The sequence below is a fragment of the Tenrec ecaudatus genome, chromosome 9, assembly GCF_050624435.1.
Source record: "Tenrec ecaudatus isolate mTenEca1 chromosome 9, mTenEca1.hap1, whole genome shotgun sequence".
NCBI lineage: Eukaryota > Metazoa > Chordata > Mammalia > Afrosoricida > Tenrecidae > Tenrec > Tenrec ecaudatus.
Genome location: NC_134538.1, coordinates 54,689,021 through 54,702,503, shown reverse-complemented (window position 1 = coordinate 54,702,503; position 13,483 = coordinate 54,689,021). Strand labels below are relative to the sequence as shown.

At 40.9% G+C, this 13,483-nt stretch overlaps 1 protein-coding gene across 3 annotated transcripts in view; it reads left to right on the top strand.

Annotated features, from left to right (window-relative positions):
• The window catches only part of TNS3 (tensin 3), a 348,472-nt gene that overhangs the window by 141,537 nt on the left and 193,452 nt on the right, over nucleotides 1-13,483 (top strand). For all 3 annotated transcript variants that reach the window (XM_075558135.1, XM_075558134.1, XM_075558133.1), the window contains one exon: nucleotides 9,360-9,412. Coding sequence is in view for 2 of the 3 variants with exons in the window: in XM_075558134.1 (XP_075414249.1) it covers nucleotides 9,360-9,412 (53 nt within the window). In the remaining variant the exon portion in view is untranslated. The remainder of the gene's footprint in view (nucleotides 1-9,359; nucleotides 9,413-13,483) is intronic.

Genomic DNA, 13,483 nt, shown 5'->3' with positions numbered 1-13,483 from the left:
CAGGGCACTGTTGAGTTCTTCTGGGCCTAAGGTCATGTTTGCATGGAACATTGGTCCAGCGAACTGATTGTTTCTTGTGTCTTTGATTTCCAGCACTCCTCTTTTCTCTGTGTTAGGGGAGACCAAGAGAGTTGTACCTTAGATGGCTTCTCGTGAGCGTTTAAGATGCCAGTTACTGAACACCAAAGCAGATGAAGATGCTCTAGACAATGTTATGCCAATTGACCTTGAGGTCCCCCAAGGCTATTGTCCTAAGCCACAAGGTCCAGTTACTCATTCCCTGAAGCTCTCTGTCTATATCTAAGAAGTCCCCATAAGTGTCCTCCTTATGCCATACCCCATTCAAGGATACATTTGCAGAAAGTAAATAGCCATGTATAAATGTGCTCTACTAGACCCATGTGTGTGTTTATATGTATGCTTCCACTCTTACTCCCACATCTTCTATATCTGCACGTATCTCCAGGCATCTACTTGTATTGTGTGGCTCTTAGGTGCCATCCAGTTGGTGCCAAATCATAGTGACCTTATTTTATGTATAACACACCAAAAGACTGCCCAGTCCTGTGCCATCCTCAGAGTTGCTTTTATGGTTGAGCCCATTGACGAAGCCACTGTGTCTATCCATCTTGCCGAAAGCTTTCTTCTTGTTTCCTGTCCCTTTACTTTACCAAGCATGTTGTCCTCCAGGGACTGGACTTCTATGAAAAAATGTACAAAGTATGTAAGGTGAAATCTTGCCAAACTTGCCTTTCGGGAACATTCTGGGTCTACTTCTTCTAAGATGCATTTGCTTGTTCTTTTGGCAACCCATTCTGCTTTCGATCATCTTCACCAGCACCGTAATTCAAATGCTTCGCTCCTTCTTTGAACCTCCTTTTTCAAGATCTAACTCTCACATGCATTTGAGGCCAGTGAGAATACTATGGCTTGGGTCAGGTGCACCTCAGCCTTCAGAGTAACATCCTTTCTTCTCAACGCTTTAAAGAGGTCCTGTGCAGCAGATTTACCAAGACGATGTGTCCTTTGCTCCCTTGACTGCGCCTTCCATAGTTGAGACAAGCTGACAGGCCAGTGGTAGTCATCCACTTGCCGAGCACTGCTATTGCTGAGTTGTGTATACAGTAGTGTTTACTACTGTCACCTTTAACTCTCGCTCTCCTCCCTGTGTCTTCCTCACCTTTGTTATTCTTTGCCAACCTCCCTCTCATAATACATTGTAGTTCCAATTTCTTGAATTGATTGGACTTCTTCATTTGAAAGTTTTGTAACTACACTATTCCGTCTTCTTTCTCTTTAATGGTCTTCATTATAAATTGATCGTGTTTATGTCCTATTTTCTGTCTTTGTTCTTAGTTTACTTTTATGTGGTGTTTCATTCTTTGTCCAAAAGGACATTGCAAGGCCTATCTTGAAGTACAATACTGTCTGTGATAGGATCATGTCTGTTCATTGTACAAGGAAATCCAATCAATACAATTATTATTCAAATTTATGCCCCGACCACAAAAGCTAGCCAAGAATTTGAAGAATTCTACCAATGCCTTTAGTCTGAAATTAATCAAATATACAATCAAGATGCATTGATAATTATTGGCAATTGAAAGGAAGAAATTAGAAAAAAAGAGGAAGGGACAGTCATTGGAACATATGGTCTTGGTGATGGAAATGAGGCTAGAAATCTCATGGGACCATTTTACAAGATCAGTAACTTAATCATAAATCTCTTTTTGCCGAAACATCAATGGCGACTGTACACATGGCCTTCCCCACATGGAATACTCAGAAATCAAATCGACTACGTCTGTGGGATGAGACTGTGGAGAAGCTCAATATCAGCAGCTAAGACCAGGCCAGGGGTGAACTATGGAACAGATCATCAATTGCTCATATGTAAGCTGAAGAAAATCTAAACAAGTCCAGGAGAGCCAAAATATGACCTGGAGTCGATCTCACTTGAATGTAAAGACCATTTCAAGAACAGTTTTCCTGCCCTGAGCACGAATGACAGAAGACCTGATTGGCTGTGGGAGGACAAGAAGAACCGCATTCACAAAGAAAGCAAAGAAGGTCATTACAAGGAGAATAAAGAAGGAAAGATCAGCATGGATGTCAGAAAAGACCAAAACTTGCTCGTAATCATAGACTAGCTAATGCAGGTGGAAGAAATGAGTATGTCAAAGACCTCAATAGAAATTTGCCAGTGCTGTGTGAGAAGACACATATTATAATGAAACACTCTCAGCATATCTGAGCCTGAAAGAACTCAAGAAAAACTTCCAGCCTCAAGATGCACTATTGAAAGATTCTGTGGGCAAAATATTGAATGATTCAGGATGCATGAAAAGAAGATGGAAAGAAAACTTAGAGTCAATGTAGCAAAAGAACTAGTGGACATTAAACCATTTCAAGAGGTAGCCTGTGAGTAAGAAACAGTAGTACTAAAGGAAGAAATCCAAGCTTCCCTGAAAGTATTAGCCCAAAACAAGGCTTTAGGAATTGATGGAATGCCAATGGAAAGGTTTCAACAAGCGACTAAGCACTGGAAACACCCACTCATGTGTGCCAGGGAATTTGAAGGTAGTTGCTTGGCCAACTGCCCGGGAGAGTTCTTTATATATACCCATTCCAAAGAAAGGTGACCCAACAGAGTTCTTAAGCTAAAGAACAATATCGTTGATATCACATGCTAGTAAAATTTTGCTGAAGATTATCGAACAATGATTGCAGCAGTACATTAACAGGGAGCTGCCAGAGGTTCCGGCTGGATTCACATACAAGAAGGGGAATATCATTGCTGATGTCAGATGGATCTTGATAGAAAGAAGAGATACCAGAATGATGTTTACTTCGGTTTTCTCGACTAAGTCAAGGTATTGGACTGTGTGGACCATAACAAACTTTGGATAACCTTGAGAAGAATGGGAAATCCAGAACACTTTATTGTGTCCCTGTGGAACCTGCACATGGATCAAGAGGCAGTTTTGCAAACAGAACCAGGACATAATACACGATTCAAAATCAGCCAAGATGTGTCTCAGATTCTGTCCTCTCACCAGTATATCAGAGAAGCTGGATTATATGAAGAAGAATGTGGCACCAGGATTGGAAGAAGGCTTATTAACAATCTTTAATAAGCAGAGGATAGAATTTTGCTTGAGGAGGATTGAAGCCCTTGCTAATGAAGGTCAAGGATTGCTGCCTTCAGTATAGATTGCAGCTCAATGTGAAGAAGACCCAAATCCTCACACGTGGGCCAATGGGTACCACCATAAGAAATGGAGACGAGACTAAAGTTCTCAAGGATTTTGTCTTATGTGGATGCACAATCAAGCCCATGGAAGCAGCAGTCAAGAGATCAAAAAACGTGTTACGTACTGGGTAAATCTGCACAAGACCTCTGTAAAGTGTTGAGAAGCAAGGATGTTACTTTGAGGACGAACTTGCAAAGTTGGACATTGAATAAGGAAGACTGAAGAAAGATCGATGGCTTTGAATTATGGTGCTGGTGAAGAATCTTGAAAGTAACATGGTCTTGCCAGAAGGTTCTTTAAAGGCAAGTTTGGCAAGATTTCATTTCACGTACTTTGTGCATGTTGTCAGGAGAGATCAGTCTCTGGAGGACAACATGCTTAGTGCCGTACAGGGCAAGGAACAAGAGGAAGACTTTTGACAAGATGCACTGACACAGTGGCTTCATTGATGGAATCAAACATAAGAACAATTGTGAGGATGGCACAGAACCAGGCATCATTTTTGCTCTGTTGTGCACCGGGCTGCTCTGAATTGTAAAAGAATTGAGGACAACTAACAGCAGCAATAACCACATATCTGGGTTGACTTTTGGGTGACATTGTTATATATCTTAATCTCAGTTTGTTGCCTGCCAATGTTGGTCCTCTATGGGAAGAACTCGCTTTAGTATTTGTGGTAGTTACATAATCTAGTGCCAACTTGAGACTATTAAGAGGGAAGGGGTGGAGTTTAGCCTGTCACAGTTTGTTGACCTCATTTGGAGGCGCTATGGAGATAGCTCACTGGAAGCCAGACCCACACTCTGCTTTGTCTTCCTGCTGACAAGATACATGGAGTTACACTGATGGAGCTAGAGCCCTGGAGCTGGTGGTGCCACATGGTGAACCCTGCCAGTGCTGAGATGCATCCACTGCCACTGGATCCACAAGACTTCCCACCCACTGCACTGTGATCTTCCTGCATTCAGTGTCATTGCATGTGTTGTGTGAATCTGAAGAGTAATTTATAGACTGGTATCGGATATATGGGCTAATATCGGACTTCTGGACTTGATCTGGACAGGGCTGGGGTGTTTTCTTAATATACAATTGCTCCTTTATATAAAGCTCTCTCTTATATACATATGGATTTGTTTGTCCAGTCAGCCCGGAGTAACACTTTATTCCTTATAAGATTCATCTGGTTTTTGCCAGACCCTTTAATTGTTGATCTGGACATGCTCTACTTCTGCTGTTGTATTTGATGGAACATTTTGCTGGGTACATGATTCCGGTTTGGTAATTTTTGTATTTCAGTATTTTAAATATCATCCCTTGCCTTATTCATGGTTTCTGCTGAGAAATTAAATGTTAACCTTAGTGGCTCTTCTTTATAAAGAACGTTCCAGTTTTTTCAAGCTACTTTCAGGATTTTCCCCTTGGTTTTGGAAAGTTTTATTAAGATTTGGGTTAGGAAAAAAATAAAAAAAAAACTTAAAAAAAAAAAAGATTTGGGTTAGGCCAGGTTGACTAGAGAAACAAATCCAGTGACACTCATATGTGTGTAAGAGAGGTGTATATCAAGAAGTAGTTATATATCCGGAAAACCTCCCAGGACAACTCTAGTCCTTAAGTCCCTCTTCAGACTCATGCAGCCAAATGCATTGATGTAAAATGCAGGAAGATCACAGGCCGGTGGGTGAAAAGTTTTGTGGATCCAATGGCAGTGGATGCATCTCCAGGGCTCTGGCAGGTCTCCGCGTGGCTCTTCAATAGGAAGGTGAAGGCAGAGAGAGGAGGATGTTCCCAGGACCCTCCTTATGAGAAGGCCACACCCCCAAGGAGACCTGAGTGACAGGCTAGACTCCACCCCTACATGCTATATATCAAGTTGACACGAAATTATATAACGACCATAGATTTGTTTGGGTGATTCTTGAAAACATATCTTCTCATCTTTCACTGTATTTGTCAACTTTTCTCCCAAGAACTCTTCGATAGTTTGCACTATAATTTTTTTTGTCTTTTCCTTTTCTTGAATGCCAGTCACAAATAAGAGTTATTTTCTTAATTTTGTCCTATTATAATTCATGGCTTTCTTCTACTTTTCCTTTTGTTGTTTTTTCCTAAGTATTCCTCTAGTGTAAGATTAATCAAGACCTGCTCTTATCTTACAAAACAAACAGGTTTGAGAGGGGCACAATCTGCAATGAGAAAACTTACAGATAAGAGAAAAGATAGGGTACGGCGTGGGGGACCCTGAAGCAGTGGACACTCCAGAGTCCAGAACTTTATTCAAGACACGTTTATATACACTCCTGTTACTAACCTGGCTCTTGGGACAAGTTTCTATACAAAGGGATAGTTGACAATTATCTGAGGGCATACAAAGAAATACTAACACTTTAGCTAAGCTGTTCACAGACAGGGGAGGATAAAGTTCAGAACAGGGAGTAACTGATATTTTGCAGACTGTTTTGTTTCAGCAACTTTGCCAGGAAACAGGATGGGAAGTGTCTACTTTATCTCAGGCTGAGAGGCCATCCAGTGCATCATCAGCTCCCATGGTTGAGCGATCAGCATTCTCCCACGGGCCTTGCCTGAGCCATGGAAGGTAGTGGTCCTGTCCCATTTGCCTAAGAAGCAAACAATTTTTGCCTCGCCCCCACTCTGGTAGATGAGTATTTAGAGAGTTGTCTTCAAGTGTAGCTTTTACTGATTCAGTTCCTTAAAATAATGCCCTTATTTTTACTGATAAAATTATTTATTACTGACAATTCCCTTAAAATGCATGATCTATTTGTGAAAGTTCATTATTAGTCTTTTGGGTTTATTTTCACATATTTTCCATTTTTTTTCCACTTTACTCTTACAGTATTTTCCTGAATTCTTCTAAAGCTGTTTTTTTGTGTGTGTGTGTATTTTCCTCTATTTCATCTACAGTTTTCTTCCATCTTTCTCTCAATCCTTTGAAAGCACCTAAAGAGCCTTGTTTTGAATAATTTATCAGGTAGTTTTAATGCAATTTCTTCCCAAGACAGGTGTTTTGGTTACTTTTTTGAGCTAGTCTATCTTTTCTTTAGGTGAATTGAAGTTGCTTTTATCTCCGAAATAGTATATTGTTGAGGTTTTTATATTTCATTGATGATTTTGTATTGGTGTTTTCTTAGGCATTCGCCAATTGTTTAGGAAGTTATTTTGGCTTGAAAATTAAGGCTTCAACGTTATCTCAGGGAAAATTCTCAGAGGTACTTCGAGCGTCATTGATTCCAAGAAGTTTGGATCTCACTGAAAATTTGAGATTTTGTCTTTTTGCTTTTCATTATCACCATATGCTTTCGCTAGGAGCACATAACTTTTTGATTATACTTTATGTCTCCATAGTAAAAATACAGAAAAGTCTGGAAAATGTTAACTAGCACTGTGAAATATCTTTGTGCTAATTGAGCCACTGAGACCGTTGATCTTCAAACTCCTGATAATATTCCTAACAGAAAACAAAACAAAAAACTTTATCTTTAATTGCAATTTCAGTATAATATGTTTGCTTATAAATTATATGCCTGTGCAGCTTTACAGATGTGTTGCGTACCGTAAGATATTGCACATTATGTTTGATAAAGTGGAGGCATAGCTAAAAAGAGCCTGCGTTGAATTATATATGTAGCAGTTGTTGAATTGAAGACTGTTTTGTGTGTGTGTGTATTTTTGCCACAATTTAAAAAAAATTACATGAATAACAATGAGTCCAAGGAAGAAGAAAATGTTCTAGAATGTACTGTGGTGATGATTGCGCAATTCTTTTTTTTAATATGACTGAATTTTTGAATTGCATGACATGTGGATGAAAAGCTAATAAAATTGCTGAAGAAGAAAAGAGGAAGGCTGTCGACCAGACTGATGGACACAATGGCTGCATAGATGGGCGCAAACACAGAGCAATGGCGGAGATGGCACGGGACCAGGCAGCATTTCTGTCTATTGTACTGACTTGATGGCAATGCACAGTAGCAACAGGCAAATTGCACACAAAAAAGGAAAATTCTAACAATTAGGGAAATGGAAAGTGTGACTTGTGATGCACTTCTGTTGGGCAAAGCTGGTTCTTGGGCCCAGTTTTGATTGGAGTCAGCTGGTTGGTTTGAAAATCTTGATTCTCATCATTGCTTCAGCAAGCACAGTGGTCTCCTTGTTTTTAGTGAGTCTAGCCTGAGCCACTAGGAGCCCTGTGGGTGTAGTGGTTACAGGTTGGCCTGCTATTCACATAATTGACAGTTCACAACCAGCAGCAGCTTCATCCCATAAACAGTTACAGTCAGGGAGTCCCAGAGGGAGCAACTATGAGTCAGCATTGACTTGATGGCAGCAAGTCGGAGCCAATAGAGCAGTGGTTCCCAGTCTGTGGATCGTGACCCCTTTGGGGGTTGAATGACCCTTTCACCAGGGTCCACCAATTCATAACAGTAGCAAAATGACAGTTATGAAATAGCAATGAAAAGAATTTTATGGTTGTGGGGGTCACCACAACAGGAGGAACTATATTAAAGGGTCATGGAAGGCTGAGAACCACTGCAATTGAGACTTGGTGTCAGGCCTTTTAGAAAACTAGGGACGTCTGTTTAGTGCCTCCTGGCAGTTTTGGCCAGGGCTCCTCAAGCAGCAGGAATGAGGCTGGAGAGGGCCAGGAAGAGAGGAGAAGTTTAGAGAGATGAAGGGTGGATTCTTTCTCAGATTTACCCCTTGGGGTAGGAGCTACAGGTCACGATTTCAGGTGATGTATAAAAATAATCAGTTAATCCCACAAAACTCAGAGACTGCTCTCAACCCCACTTCACAATGGAGGAAGCAAACGTGACTGGCCGATGAAGCAATCGCTAGTGAGTTGTGACATGCAAAGTAAACCCATGTGGCCACTCCTTTTCCAAGCTCACCAACTATAGCCGCGTAACTAAGCAAAGTGTGCCAGCTCACTCTTACCTGGGTTCTGTCTTCATGCTGTGTGGACTTTGTGTCAGTATGATTTAGGAGAGCCTGGTTGGTTTGCAGCCAGAAATGATCGTAGAGTTTATGCTCTGTTTTTTTTTTCCCACTGTGGGAGTCAAGGTTAAGACACATGTTTTAAGACCTAGACAGAAGTTAGGCGTCAGATCCTATCTGAGGAGGGCTGTATGGGGCCAGGATAGAGCGGGGGCAGACGCACTGTAAGGGGCTATGGCCACTCGCAGGGAGGCTGGCTCTGGACATCGCGTGTCCTGTGTGCAGCATAGTAGTGTCTTCCGCTGGGTTATGCTCGGGCTAGGGCTACATAGGAAGCAGATCCAGGCTCTCACCTCTACCAGTGACCATATATACATACATCCATATATACACACACACACATATATATATATTGAATCATTTTATTAGGGACTCAAACAACTCATCACAATCCACACATACATCAATGATGTAAAGCACATTTGTGCATTCATTGCCCCCATCATTCTCAAAACATGTGCTCTCCACCAGTGACCATATTGACGACCTCTCATCTGTCTGAGCCTCAGTTTCCTCACTTCCGAAGGGGCAATCTGAACTCCATCTTACTACGTTGCTGGGCGCACCTCTGATAGTACTTGTAGAGGAGCATTGTATGAACTGTACAGAAAATTGCAATGGGACAATTTTCTCCCGGTTACATAGCCTTTAAAAGTGACCAAGTGATTGAGAATTTGCTGCAAAGTCATTCACTGCTTCTTCCAGGTAAATAACAACAACAACGATAGTGAATATGGCTGACATTTATTGAACACTTACTGTGTTTGAGGAAAGCGCTTTATTTGTGTCGAATGATTACTCACCTCCTTGCCCTGACTGGGGGGCATTCTCGCTGTGGCTCCAGGGTGCTCCCTGAGCCCCCTCTGTTACCTGTTAATGGAATTGCTTCACTTGGGAATAGGAAGCCGTGAGGTAGAAATGTACTGATACTGTGGGGATCCTTGGGAGGCGTTAAGTTGAGCCTAGGTTTCAATGTGCGACTTGCCGTTTATGACAACCTCGGAAGAGTTGTCGTCAGTCCCTGGAGGTGCGTGTGAATGTGGGAACTGACGGAAGAAACTTAACAGAACCCTCTCTTGTTATTTGCAGGTCCCTGGCAACTCCTGGCCCACCGTGCCACTCTGCAGGCATCGAAAGTCTAGGTGAGTGTTCATGCCACGAGTCTCCCATGAGGCTCCTGGGAGGAAACCAGGACGGGTGTTAATTCATTTTATAGTACGTTAAAACAACACCACCACAAACCCAACATGGTCAGAGATGCCCCTTTTCCTGGAAATGATACCATGGTCTTTGGAAACGAGGATGTGGGGTGGTCTGGTTGGAAAAGTGTAGCTTTGAGTGGGGAGGAACGGGTAGAAATAGAATCGACTATATCCTTTGACAAAAGCCTCCTTCGCCTCTAAACTGCAAGGTCAGCAATTCAAACCCCCCAGCTGTTCCTCAGGAGAAAGACGAGGCTTTCTGCTTCTGTGAAGATTGACGGCTTTGGCCGCCCCCAAGGGGCCGCTCCTCTGTCTTCTCAGGTCACTTTGCGTTGGACTCCACTGGCTCGCAGTGAGTTTGGTTGGTTGGTAATGGATATTGATGACAAGTATTTGTGTATTTGTTACCTGCTTACAATTCTTCTTAGTGAAGTGTTTGTTCATTTCCTTTGGCCTTTTTTTTTGGTCAAATAGGATTTTTTTGTGTGTGTTTTTGTTCTTGCAGTGTTGAAAGTTTCTATTAATTGTAGAGCCTGCCTACTTTCCAATATATCATTGCCAATTTTTCCTAGTCTGTGGTTTTTTTGTTCTCTTTTGATGAAATATTTTGATGTGTATAATTAACAGTAATATAGTTTTTCTTCTGTTTTTTGTGTTTCTAGATATGATTATATTTGGGGGGCATCAAAGAATTAGTGGGAAAATTCCATTGTCTTTCTATTTAATGCTTCCAGTAACTTTTTGAAGCCCCTTTATATTTATGCCATGAATGAGTGCCCCTAAGTCTGTCCCTATTTTTTTTCTTTAGTGATCTTTATGGTTTCTGAATTTTCTATAGGTTCTCAATCCAATTCCTTTTTGTAAAAATAGTGCGTTAGGGGTCCTGTTTCATTTTTCTGCGTATTTGCTCGGCTCCATTTATGAAAGAGAAAAACATCTTTCCTATTAAATGAGCTGCAGCCTTGTCCACAAGTGGATGGATTTCCTTGTGGCTTTCCAGTTATTTTCCATTGCTCCGTCTGCCCACCCCTGGAACAGTCATGACCGTGTTCACTACATGGCTGCGGAGTAGGCCTGAGGTCAGGAAGTGTGAGGCTTCGCACTTCATTCTTATTCCTTAGTAGCACTTTGCTACTATTTTTTCCCCTTTCCCTTTTTGAATCTAGTTTTCCACTTCTTTAGAGATTATATTTTATCTCTAAATAATTTTGGGTAATATTGATATTTTCAAATTGTTAAGCTGTCCTATCCAAGAACCTGGTATGTGCTTCCATTTTTTGTAGGTTTTCTGCAGTTGTTTGGGGTTGTTTTTTTTTGGGGGGGTGTCATTTGTTTGTCTTGTAGTATTTTGGTGTTGAAGCCTTTTATATGCCTCATTCCTAGGCATTTCATATTTTTGGTGCCTATTGTAAATGGTATTTCTTTCCTGATGTACCTTTCACTGTTCTCTTTGCTAGTGTGGAGCAAGGGTAGGAAACCAACGGTCATTTGGACAGTTCTAACATTATTTGAAGGCCGTACTGGTCAAACATTTAATTAACTCTCCCCTAATGTGATGTTAGCTGGTATCGATGATTCTACGGGTTTTATATGGGCTGTGGGGCAGACGTTCCCCACCTCTGGTGGGTAGGAATGATTGATTTTGAATGTTGAACTTGTACAATGTCACACTCTGTTGTATGTTTCAAATAGTTCTAGTAATTTTCTTGCTGAGTCTCGAGCGTTTCCTATGAGTACGATGATATCATCTGCAGATAGAGCGAGTTTGCTTTGTTGCCAGTTTGGACGCAATTCATATATCTTTTTGCCTCATTGCGCTAAGACTTCAAATAGAGTATTTGACGGGAATGGGCCTTTTTGTTTGGTTTTTGTTCTAAGGGGAAATACTTTCAGTCTCTCTCTGTTGAGACTAATATTGGCTGTTGGTATACACACACAATATATTGAGGAATTTCCCTTTTATTCCAATTTTGTTTAGTGTGTTTTATCAGGAATGGTGTTGGATTTTTAAAAATTCCCATCCCACCCCTCCTTCTTGGCACTGTTTGTTATGATCATGTTGTTCTTTTCCATTATCTTATTTATGTGGTAGATTATTGTGGCTTGTTTTAATAAGACTGAACTGTTCTTTCATGCTTGGTATGAATCCCACTTAGTCATATGTTTTTTCTTTTTATTTTATTTTTAGATATGTTGTTGGTCTCTAGGCTACAATTTTGTTGAAGAATTTTGTATCGCTATTCATAAGGGATATTGGTATCTGATTTTCTTTTTCAGTATGTCTGAAAAAACTTTGGTTTGGCTATCAGGGTTATACTTGCTTCATAAAATGAATTCAGATGTACTCCTTTTTTTTTTTTTTAATATTATGGGACTGTTGAGTAGAATTAGTATCTTCCCTTCTCCAAATGTTTGTAGAATTCACCAGTGAAGCCATCTGGGCCAGCATTTATTTTGTTGTTATTGACATTTTTTCAAATGCCCTACTTAGTTTCTACTTTTATGATTGGTGTGTTCAATATTTCAACTTTGGATTGTACTAGTTTGGGTAGGTATTTATTTTCTATAAATTTGTCCATTTCTTGTAGGTTTCAAAATTTGTAGTTGTTATTCATATTATTTTCATGCTCTCCTTTTCATTTGTTTTGGTTCTGTTGTGACATTGTTCATTTGTGTGTGTACGCATGTGTGTTATTTATATCTTCTCTTTATTTTACTTTGTTAAATTTACCCATAGGTTTTTATTTTTATTACTTCTTTCAAAGAACCAATGTCTGGTCTTGCTCATTCTATTGTGTTTCTGTTTTCAGTTTCATTTACTTCTGCCCTAAAACTTAAACCAAACTCACTACCACTGAGCGCATTATAGGACTATGTAGGTGTTTATTATGCTTACATCTTTTTGTTGGATTAGCCCCTTAATTATTATTATGGTTACATCTTTTTGTTAGGTTAGGCCCTTAATTAGTTTGCCATATTCTTCCTTCTCTCTTTTACTAGTATTGCCTTCAAGTCTATTTCATCAGAAATTAATATTTCTACTTGTGATGCTTTCTTTTCTTTTTTTTCTTGCTTGCATCCCATTCACCTCCGCCATGTCCATGTGCTGGGCTTTCAGCAGAGTTGATGCAGAGCTGTGCACAGTAGAGCGGCTCTTTGTGGCCTTTATCACCAGTTGTGTTTTTGGATAATGAGCTTTATAGATTAAAAGCTCATCCTTTCCTTAAGGGTCAAATCCAGCGCCCTTGGGGCCAGTGGAACCCCTGTTCTGGCCCACTCTCTCCCTGCCCTAGAAGACTGCAGGCCCACACAGGGAACTTTATATGGAAAAATGAGCAGATATGTACAAGACTTGACGTTCTCCCTTGTTTGCAGCCTCGGTCCCTGCTGGCAGCCTTCCCAACAACGGCCTTTGTATTCCCCAAAGCCTTCCAAGCCTGGTTTGAAGCACCCTTATTGCAGGGACAAGTGTTTACTTCTCTCCGAACACTACACCTGTTGGAAATAGAACTAAAAGTTACTCCCCCAAAAGTTTGCATGGAGTTGACCTTAACTCCTGGTGACCCCCCCCCCCCCCGCCCCACCTGGGTGTCAGAGTAGAATTATACACCTTTGGGTTTTCAGTGGCTGAGTGTTTGGAACGACGTTGCCAGGCACGACTGCTAAAGCATCTGTGAGTCAACACCAACCTCCCACTTTTCAGTTAACAGCTGAGTGTGCTGGTTATTTGCACCACTTAGTGTTCACTCACTGCACCTGTGTGTGTTGCTGCTGCAGCCAGCTTCTCTCCAACTAGTAACTTGTGTTGGTACAGAAATAACCTTGAAGGAAACCTTGTAGAGTACCTCACAGAGATCCTACAGGACAGACTAGAACTGCCCAAGTGGGGTTCTGAGACGGTAACGCTTTTAAAAATAGTCTTATTGATATCTGCTTCACATACCGTACAATTTAATAATTCAATCACGTTAAGAAGGCTTGAACAAATACCACCACAATCAATTTCAGAAT